The 10381-nt window shown below is 37.7% G+C and overlaps 1 protein-coding gene across 3 annotated transcripts; it reads left to right on the top strand.

The window, feature by feature from the left end:
* Positions 1–1431: 1431 nt before the first annotated feature.
* LOC148101709 (uncharacterized) lies at positions 1432–9775 on the top strand. Of its 3 annotated transcripts, XM_087845296.1 has the most exons (6): positions 1432–1471; positions 2085–2147; positions 5627–6666; positions 7033–7188; positions 8357–8449; positions 9053–9775. In XM_087845296.1, the coding sequence occupies exons 3-6, from the start codon at positions 5638–5640 to the stop codon at positions 9365–9367; spliced, it is 1593 nt and encodes a 530-aa protein (XP_087701422.1). In that variant the 5' UTR covers positions 1432–1471; positions 2085–2147; positions 5627–5637; the 3' UTR covers positions 9368–9775. The 3 variants fall into 3 exon arrangements, with proteins under 3 accessions (XP_087701422.1, XP_087701423.1, XP_087701421.1); XM_087845297.1 differs by lacking the exons at positions 1432–1471; positions 2085–2147 and adding an exon at positions 3304–4965; XM_087845295.1 differs by lacking the exons at positions 1432–1471; positions 2085–2147 and having other exon boundaries at positions 3304–6666.
* Positions 9776–10381: the final 606 nt, after the last annotated feature.

Here is a 10381-nt window from a genome sequence, read left to right as displayed (position 1 = left end):
GGGTGATGCTAACAAACAGGCAGGTGTGGGGTCATTAGGCCAGCTGCAAGTACCTGAATTTTGTAAAATGGTCATTTCATCAACTTCCAAAATGCATGCTGGAAGTGAAAAGCCAAAAGTGAAAAGTCCTGTGTGAATCCTGAGATTTGTGCCACCATCACTACTCCTGTCTTCAATAGTAGACTTGTTGCTTTTTAAATGTTCTTATCCAGCAATAGGCGACCTGACGAGTCAGAAATTGGCACTAAAGGAGTTCCCAGTGCTTTAAACTTCTGGGTTCAGGGTTGGGTTCCTCATAGATGATTACTTAGATCAGCGGTCCCCAACCCCCGGGCCTCAGACCGGTACCAGTCCGTGAGTCGTTTGGTACCGCGCTGCGAGAGTTGAGGCTCAAGTGTGAAATGTATGGTTTTCAGGGTTTTTATCGGTTTTCAGCGTTATTTTGTTATCGTTTTTATCATTAACTCGGTTTTCCTGGGTCTTTTCACGTGTGTTATGAATAAATCTTCTTTTTTTCGGTACCGGTACTAGTTTTATTTTGTTGTATTTATCCGCGACACCTTAAAGGCCGGTCCGTGAAAATATTGTCAGGCATAAACCGGTCCGTGGTGCAAAAATGGTTGGAGACCGCTGATGTAGAGCACACAATGCTGTGTCCTGAGGCAGCAGGGAGAATGTTTCACAAACAAATAGATGGTATTGATATAAAGTGCTGTGAAACAACTATTTGCCACGTCCCAATTTCTTAGCTTTTTGCATATATAAATGCTTCAACATTTCAGATCCAGGGGCGGATCTTGAGGGGTGGCATGTGTCACCCTAAAATGATCTCTTGCCACCCTGGTTTTGCATATGACAGTGTTGTGTATTAAGACAAGATAGCATTAAATCTTTGAAGTTTGAATGAAGGTAAGTGTTATTAACACTCTGTGTGCTGCACCTCCAAAGCGCATGACCGACATGTAATTAAGCTGACTATGTATTAACAGACCTCTCTGTATTGAATCATATCTGTTATTAATCTCTGTCTCTCTTCCACAGCATGTCTTTTATCCTGTCTTCCTTCTCTCACCCCAACCGGTCGCAGCAGATGGCCGCCCCTCCCTGAGCCTGGTTCTGCCAGAGGTTTCTTCCTGTTAAAAGGGAGTTTTTCCTTCCCACTGTCGCCAAAGTGCTTGCTCATACACTCAAAAAAGTAAAATTTGGTGTTTATTGAATTTATATGACTCTAACATGTAATTTGAACACAATGAATTTATGTTTCTAAGGTGAACGTAATAAAATCATATAAGATCTACATGAAATTTACCAACTTAGCACCTCTTAAATTTATTCTTGTTGATATGACATGATAAAATCTAACAAGAGTGGTTAGCTGCCTTAAAGACTCGCGATATCACAAGATCACGTGAGATTTTAAACAACAGGAGGCAGGAAAGCACATGGTTTGCTTCGCGGTCATCTTGGAAAGGTAAGAGTGAATCTGTCTTCATCCATCAAGATGAAAATACTTTTTGCACAAAGATATCATTAGTTTGTCTATTCTTTTCAGTGATATTTATTCACATTTGGGTTTTTTTTTTTTTTTTTTTTTAAATCTGTCTGTTTATGCCATTTTCGCTAGCTAACACGTTAGTACAACAATATAGCACAATGTCAAGCTAGCACAAGTCTAAAAGCCTAATATGAAAGACATAGCTACTTCAAATGTAGGTATTGTTTATAACTTAACCTTTGCAAATAAGCTAGTTGGGCTCTACCACAGAAACTGTTGTGATAAATACAAATTTTATGTGTGGGTTGATTAAATGTGTAAGTTTGTAAGTTGCAATTGTTGCACAGTAGTTTACTTAACAATTGATGTATGTTTTTAGTACACTGAGGAGGAAAGACCAAACATGAACTGATATTTTTTCTGTTTTTTTAATTTTTTTGAAATAAAATATTTGTCTACTTAATAAACTTAGAGACTTGCAGTGCCCTCCTGTTAAGATAACACATGTTTAATTGTGAAATGGTATTTTAGGTAAGGTGATCTTTTTTAATTTGAAATTTGTGGGACTGATTTATGTAATCTGTTTCAGGACGCAGCTGCCATCCAACCCCATAAGTGACCGTTGACGAAAGGGATCATTGGCCATCATCAAGTTTGTGATTTGAATGTAGTTGGGCTAAAAACATTGAAAGGGTCTTAGTGATTGAGTCCAGTCAATAATTACTTAGGGTTCACTTAAATGAAGATTAGCCTGTTGTTTATTTATTTAACCTTTGAGTGAAGGATGTGGCATTGTAAGGTGTGTAGTGGATCTCTATCTAGTAGATATGAGCTACTAAAACATTTTAGACTTCAGCACTGGCACATGCCACGTTACCCATGTCCACACATAAACTGCCCATGTACTTTTAAGACATTTAATGCTTTGTACATTCATTTAAGTAGAGTCCATGCTCAACAGAACACCCAGAGGTTGCAGCAATTATCAACATACAGTTGTCATTTGTGCACCTGTAGCAATCTTCCAACAGAGAAGTCTTATTTTTTACACATTGGCACTCATCTGAAAAGTAGTGAAACTGTTACTTGTATGTTTGAAAGTTGTACTTTTCACACAAATATATATGGAACATTTCATTCTCACAAGAACAGGAAACACACCCCACATACATTCAAAGATTTCAAGCCCGGTGTAGTTAAAATCACACAAGTTTCACAAGGATCCTCTTATAATCCTGAGGAAGATTCAGGTAATCAAGTTAACTCTGCAGTTTCAGCAGACAGTGCATGTACAAGAAGCAATTCAGATGTAGCTAAGAACTTGTCTGAAGTAATTGAGAAAAATTTTGCCGCAGTGTTGCTCAAGTTGGAGCATTTTGCACATGTGCCAGGCACAAAAATTGATGAGTTCTTAGAAGAACTGCACTACTTAAGTTCAGCAACACTGCCCCTCTCTATTGAAATTCTAGAAAGGGTGTTTCAGAAACACAGTGTCACAATTGAAAGGTCCATGTTAGAAGAGGTAGCCACTGCTATCTGCGCATCTAACCCGTTGCTCAAAGCGATTGAGAAGGGGGGACCCCTGAGCTCAACTTACATCCGCAACCAGTATTATAAAGAAAGCTTTAACATTGTAGAACCCATTGAGTACATTCTTGATGCCAAGGAAAAAAGGAGTTTTCAGTACGTGCCTGTACTTAAGTCTTTGCAGCAGCTCTTTGTCAGGAAAGGTGTTGTGGACAGGTTAGTTGAAAATCACAAGGCCCAGAATAGGGGGACTAGTGAACACCATACTTACAACTCTTCTCAGGATGGTTCATACTTCGAGCAAAACTGTTTTTTGTCAGGGGATGAGATGAGAATTTTATTGTGTTTATACATAGATGATTTTGAGATTTGCAATCCTTTGGGTACCTCTCGCAGGAAACATAAGCTTTGTGGCATCTACTGGACTGTGAGTAATTTGCCTATAGGCTCACATTCATCACTATCATCAATTTACTTGGCAGTCTTGTGTAAAACTGATGATGTGAAGAAATTTGGTTATTACCGTGTCATGCAACCTCTTCTTCAAGATGTGAAGACTCTGGAGCAAGAGGGAATTTTCATTCCATTACTAGGCAGATGTCTTAAAGGCACAATTCAGGTTGTTGTAGCAGATAATCTGGGGGCTCACAGTATCGCTGGTTTTACTGAGAGCTTTTCTAGTGGGTACATTTGCCGATTTTGCACAGGAACCAGAACAGAAATCCAAACAAAAGAGGTAAAATCAGGTGCATTTACACTCAGGACTAAAGAACTCCATGACTCTCATGTAAAATTAGCTCATGAGACTGGTACGAGCTGTTTTGGAGTGAAAAAGCCTTGTGTTATCAGTGAAAATATTGCCCACTTCAATGTTTACACAGGTTATCCTCCAGATATTATGCATGATCTTTTTGAGGGCATAGTGCCGGTGGAGCTTGGACGCTGTTTGGCATCGCTGATATCCAATAAATATTTTAATCTTGAAACCCTCAACAAATCCATCCTGCATTTTCCATACAAATGGGCTGACAAGACAAATAGGCCACATGTGATCCCACACACATTTTCAACTAAGCCGACAATAGGTGGGAATGCCCATGAAAACTGGGCTCTGTTAAGACTGCTCCCATTCATAATTGGGCATCTGGTTCCAGAGGGTGAAAAGGCATGGCAAATACTGATGGACTTGAAAGACATTGTCGAGCTTGTGGTTGCTCCAACACACACAGATGAGTCCATTGCTTATCGTCAGGCAAAAATTTCAGAGCACAGACAAAAGCACCAAGAACTCTTCCCTGGTGTGCATCTGCTCCCAAAACATCATTACTTAGAGCACTATCCTCATCTGATAAGGATGTTTGGGCCTCTTGTAGGATTCTGGACAATGCGTTTTGAAGCCAAGCACAGTTATTTTAAGCAGGTTGTGCGCCACACCAATTGCTTTAAAAATGTGCCCCTTTCGCTAGCCACTAAGCATCAGCTCATGATTTCATATCACTTGAGGTCATCTAGTATTGAAAAAAATCCTCTACAGGTCACAAATGTCTCAACAGTTCCTGTTGATGTTTTGAAAGAAGAAATGGCTCAGACTATTGCACAGAAATTCCCTGGTACATCTGAAGTCCACATTGCAAAGTGTGTGTCAAGCAAAGGTGTAACTTTTAGAAATGGGATGATAGTTGCTCATGGGTCTACAAGTGGACTGCCTGATTTTGGAGAGATTGTTCAGATTTGTATTGTTCAGGAGAGCTTGTGTTTCATAGTGAGAAGGCTTTCTGGCTGGTACAGGGAACATTTCAGAGCCTTTGAGCTGACTGCATGTCCAAGCAGAGAGACTGTGTTGATTGAACTTGGTGAACTTGCCGATGAATACCCTTTGGCAGACTACTTTGTTGGGCCTCTAAGACTGGTGACATTAAAAAGACACATAGCTGTAATATAAGGTTTGTTATCCTTTGCATTTATAATAATGTATATGTCAGTTTAGTCACTATTAGTTTGTCATAATATCTTCTCTTTCTCCCTGTCTTTGTGTGTGTCTCTCTCTCTCACACACACATAACATAGTTATTAAATCATCAGCCAATATTCGGTGTAGGCCATAGCTGTATAATCTGATAATCTAAATATTTTTATTGCTATAGTACAATTAATGTTGTTATGCATTTAATTTTCAATATATTATCTTACAGAACTAGAACTAGAAATAAATGGTAAAGCAAATTATTATTAAGATGCCAAGTTACAATTATTTATTTTAATTTCTGAAGAGAATGTTATGCTTTATTAATTTTACTCCTGAGAGAATTCCAGTTTAAATTTGATTATAAAAATGTGAATAATTCATTTTGAAATTCTTCATCCCTGTTCAACATGGTAAAATGTTGAACTCACTCAAAAGGAAAGAGTCCAAATTACAGGAATTAACTCATTTTTATGACAGGCAGTCTAATAAATCTAAAATGTATTGAAAATTAATGTGGCATTATTTTATTTACATCAGTTTTAATGGACATAGCCTGCCACACCTTTATCGAATTGCTTTGTTGAAATCAGATTTACCCTTGTTGAAACGGTTAACGTTGTCTTAATTTCCTCTTTTAGGCTGTTGTGAAATGGCTGCAATGGTGAAACTCAGAATCATTTTCTCTGAAAATGATTCCCGGAGATTGATCCTTCCAAATGGGATGCCAGAGTCTGTCAGTGAGCTAGTTCAGCAGATAAAAGGACAGTGTGGAGTTAATGGGGACTTCAGGCTTCAGTTCATGGATGCAGAATTTGGGAATGAATTCACCAACTTGGAGTCAATGTCGGACATCCAGGACAAAAGTACCATCAAGATCATCTTTAGCTCAGTTGCACCTGTCGAGCCTGGTGAGCCACTGCTCCCTCTTTACTCATCTGCTGCCACTTCCCGCACTCTAGATGACTCCTCATCCCTTTCATCTCCTGGGAACTCATTTGATACAGACATATTGTCTTCTCCTGAATCTACGTCCTCAAGAGCCACTGCATGGCCCGATGTCTTCCCCATTCCCCGGTTCTCTTATGATACTCAACTACAGCTGGACAGGGCCAATGCTACTTTCAAAGAAACTGGAGCTTTGTTGAATCCTGATCATAAAATTAAGTCTGCCATTCTTGATGGTTTAGCTGAAACAATTGTTCAGTACAAGGTCTACCTCTCTGACAGGGAGTTTGATGAGGTCGCAGAAGCTCTTGTAACAACCCATCCATGTTTGAAAGAGCCTGGTTCAGTCACTGGATATGGCGGATGGAAAACAAGCTTGAAGTATAAACTTGCTAACTACCGAACTAAGCTTAGACGGCTTGGATGCCCTGAAGTTACTGTGAATTCCTTAAAACATAAACCTGATGGCAAATGTACTCCTGCATATGGCGTAAAGAAGCCAAAAAAAGCTGAAGTGAATTACTGCCCCACTTATCCAGCTGGTGAAACTGCAGAGACACTAGAAGAAATCAGAGTGGACCTCCTGTCAGAAGTTAAGAAAAAAAACAATGACCACAGGGTGGCTGCAATGATGGAGAAGACCTTTGCTCTCAGAAGGCAAGAGGTAGTACGTGAAGCACCGATGATCGCTGATTTCAAAATGAGGTGGCCAGCTCTCTTCCATGTGTGTGAGGTAATTGAATGGGTTTAAAGCAACAGCAATATTTTGCTTCCATTGGATTATTATATAAAAGTAACTTGTGACCACATGGGATTTACTGAAGGTCAGCTAAAGCAGCCTGTGTTAGCACAGCTACAAATATGAATGCAGGAACCTAATATACAAGAAATTAATGGATTATGCATTCATATATATTGAACAGACTTGACTCACTTTTAAGTGGACTGAATAATGACAACACAATCCTCTGTTAATTATTTGTGGTTGTATTTTCCTCTGTTAAGTATCCTGGTGCTGTGTAAATCTCAGTTATAAATGTATTCTTATTATTAGTCAAACTGAGTTTTGTCTGTTGGATTATTATTCTGCCTTTTGCAGGTGAGTGCAGAATTCAAGAGGATTACAACAATCCATTTGCAGTCCAAGTTCTTCTCCCAGCTGGATAATTATTCTGCAAACTTTATGAAGATATATGCCAAGAAGGGTGGAGTGCAAGGGAGAAAAATTAAGACCATCATGGCACCTGCAACCCAGGTATGACAAGATATATTTATACAAGCCCAATTGAAGAAAGTTTGGATACTGTGTAAAGTGTAACTAAACCCAAAATGCAGTGATTTGCATTTCAAAACCATCTTTTACTTACAAATAAACATAGAAATTTGGTGAGTTAGAAACATTTGTAAATGTTTTTGTACTTGATTCTAATCTGCTGCTGAGTCATTTTTATTCTCCTTAAACTGCAGCTGAACTAACCAGTTAAATTTGTAATTCACCTAAAATATCTCTTCAGTGACATTGATTTCACTTTGATATGGAGACAAGCTAATGTGATTTCCATGTTTCCTTTATCAGGCTGCGTGATGGTAACCTTTAGTGTTCAAGTGAGCCCAGTTTAAATTGTCAGACTCTAATGTGCTGATATCACCTTACAAATAAACAACAGCACTTTAAGCAAATAATTTACTGGAACTACAATGTTTATTTTACTGCTCTGTTTATTAAAACATCAGATTCAACATTTGCTGCACCATTCATCACTAGTCCCTAAACAGCATGGGTGTTTTTTACTGTTATATTTTAGTCTTCTTTATAGATTGTTAATCCCTATCTGATAACGTCCCTAGAGTACACTTATAGGAATTATTTCATGGAAGAAGAGTCATATGACCTGTGAAACGCTCCTTTAGATTGGTTAGGATATTGCTAACACCACCCTTTTTATGGAAACAAGCCGGGGAAATCTCAGGTTAAGTTAATGAGTTCATAACCAACTTCGTGTAAGTGCATATCCTGATCACCAGTGTTAATCCAGATAAGGGAAAGATACCCTGGGTATGTTGAACTCGCTTCATAGTATAGGCCTCTGTTGCTCGACTTTTGGGAGAAGAATGTTGTCTCATTCTTGTCTGATACACGATTCTAGCTGCTCTACAGAGGCCTATACTAGGAAATGGGTTCAACAGCGAGTTTGAGAGTAAATACAGCAGAAAAAGAAGGCAAACATAGGCTTAAACTACATACAAATTTGATATGAGGACAGCATGTACAGCATATATATATATATATATATATATATATATATATATATATATATATATATATATATATATATATGTGTGTATATGTGTGTATATGTGTGTGTGTGGAGAGTGAGAGAGTATATTTGTGTAATTTATGTATTTTTCCTCTGTGTATTAAGACTGCTGCTGTTGAAGTCAGAAGAGAATGCATCCTCAAAGGTCTTTGCGTGTACCTGAATGAAGATCCAGAGAAGCTGGTGAAGGATTACCTGGTATGTTAATTTGCAGTTATCCTTATCTAAGGAGATGATCAAAGATAGGCTCAAACTACATATAAAAAGCTACATGCAAGAAGTTTGTGGCTTTAAAAATTACCTTTTAAAAATAGGAAAAGTAAGGGCTTTATTTTTCTCACTAGATACTGCACGCACCATTCTTGAGTGTTTTATACAAACTTCATAAAATAATATCATCACAGAACTAATATCATATAATGATTCACCCATTCACGCACACATTCATACAAGTATTTCTATGTAGCATTCACACTTTGATGAATGTATCAGGAGCAACTGGGGGTTCAGTAACTTACCCATGGTTAGTTCTGGTATTCAGACTGGAGAACCCAAGGATTAATCCAGTACACAACTTGCTCTACCTCCTAAGCCACAGCCACCCCTAACTCAATAATTTAAAAGACAGGACTTTGTTGAGGTATTGAATTAGATTGTCTTGAGTCAGAAAAAATATCAGGCAGTCATTTTTGATTACATTTACATTATTATAACGTTTGAATGAATAAAGCTTTTAGGTATTTTACATTAATTATCTCTCTCTCTCTCTCTCTCTCTCTCTTTTTTTTTTAATTGTCACAGGACGTTGATAAAAGCATCGCCACTGCCATAGCAGAGACAGTCTTTGGAATCTGTGTCATTCGATCAGAGGGTGCGGAGCCTGGCGATGACCCTCAGGATGTTATGATTGTTCTAGAGGGGGTGGAAGTGATGGGTGAGTTGGGGAGTGTAGCTTTTGCAGTGGCAATGTTGCTTGGTCTGGTCTACTCACTAAACCTGAGCTACCCTCCGGAACTCAGGTACACCTTTGAGGTTCTGCAGAAGATTCTTATGGAGTTGGATGCACACAAACTATCCAACAAAGTACAGGTTCTCAAAACTCTTCTTTCTCGTTGAGAAATGTTGCCAATACAACAGCTACACCGTGTATCTAGAACATGAACCAGAAAGAACTGCAGACAAATGATACAATGCATGTTTTTTTTTCATTTTGAGATACACAAAATTGGTGATATTTGTTTTTTTGAAAGTGCATCTCTTTAACCTTCAAAATCACTTGATTCAGCCGTTCATTGTGGTTAAAAAAATGGTTTGAACAGGTTAAGTTTCCACCATCTCCACTACTTTTTTTTTCTGTGATATAACTTGCATTAGATGTATTTTTCAGACGTTATGTGAAATTTGCTATAAATACAATAAATTCGAGAAAACAAAAAGATCTGTATGACAATTTTTTTAATTTAAGTTTTAGATATTGTAATAGTGCAATGCATGTTATCCAGACTCTACACTTTGTTAAATACTCCAAAAAAATTACTCTTTAAATGAACTTAAAATAATCATGGAAAGAATTTCCACATTATTAAATGGCTTTCTATTAGCATTAAACACTTGTGTTGGACTAACATAATTTGTATGAGTTGGTTCAACTCAATTAACTTAAGTTGGAACCAAATTTAGTACATTAGTTGGAGAAAACCTACTGAATTGAGTTGGAACAAAACCCTTAAAGTTGGATCAACACTATTATCTTATATTGGATTCAAATGCAGTAAATACGTTGATTCATCAATCATTAATTAAGTTGGTCCAACTTGAGTACATTAAGTTGGAGTAACAGAATTGCATAATGCTAAAATAAAGCAATTTAATCACGTGGAAATTCTTTCCATGATTTTTTTATGTTCATTTAAAGAGTTATTTTTTTGAGTGTAGGGGGTCATATGATTGTTGGGTTTTTCTCTGTATCTATGAAGCGCCTTGAGGCGACTTTTGTTGTGATTTGGCGCTATATAAATAAAATTGAATTGAATTGAATTGAACAACCTGCAGCCACGCTGAGTCTCTATTTTGGCTTGTGTTGAAAATTTGGACTTTTAAGTATACGTCAGTTTTTACATTTTAATAACA

This window comes from Neolamprologus brichardi, chromosome 8 (genome assembly GCF_056152115.1).
Source record: "Neolamprologus brichardi isolate AB-2024 chromosome 8, ASM5615211v1, whole genome shotgun sequence".
In the NCBI taxonomy this organism is placed as follows: Eukaryota; Metazoa; Chordata; class Actinopteri; order Cichliformes; family Cichlidae; genus Neolamprologus; species Neolamprologus brichardi.
Note: the sequence above shows the minus strand (reverse complement) of the source record. Positions and strands in the feature narration are given on the sequence as shown.

Coding starts and splice junctions, on each gene's coding strand:
- LOC148101709 (XM_087845296.1), top strand. CDS start 5,638: ATGGCTGCAATGGTGAAACTCAGAATCATTTTCTCTGAAAATGATTCC. Junction 6,667..7,032: donor CTCTCTTCCATGTGTGTGAG/GTAATTGAATGG, acceptor TGCCTTTTGCAG/GTGAGTGCAGAATTCAAGAG. Junction 7,189..8,356: donor TCATGGCACCTGCAACCCAG/GTATGACAAGAT, acceptor CTGTGTATTAAG/ACTGCTGCTGTTGAAGTCAG.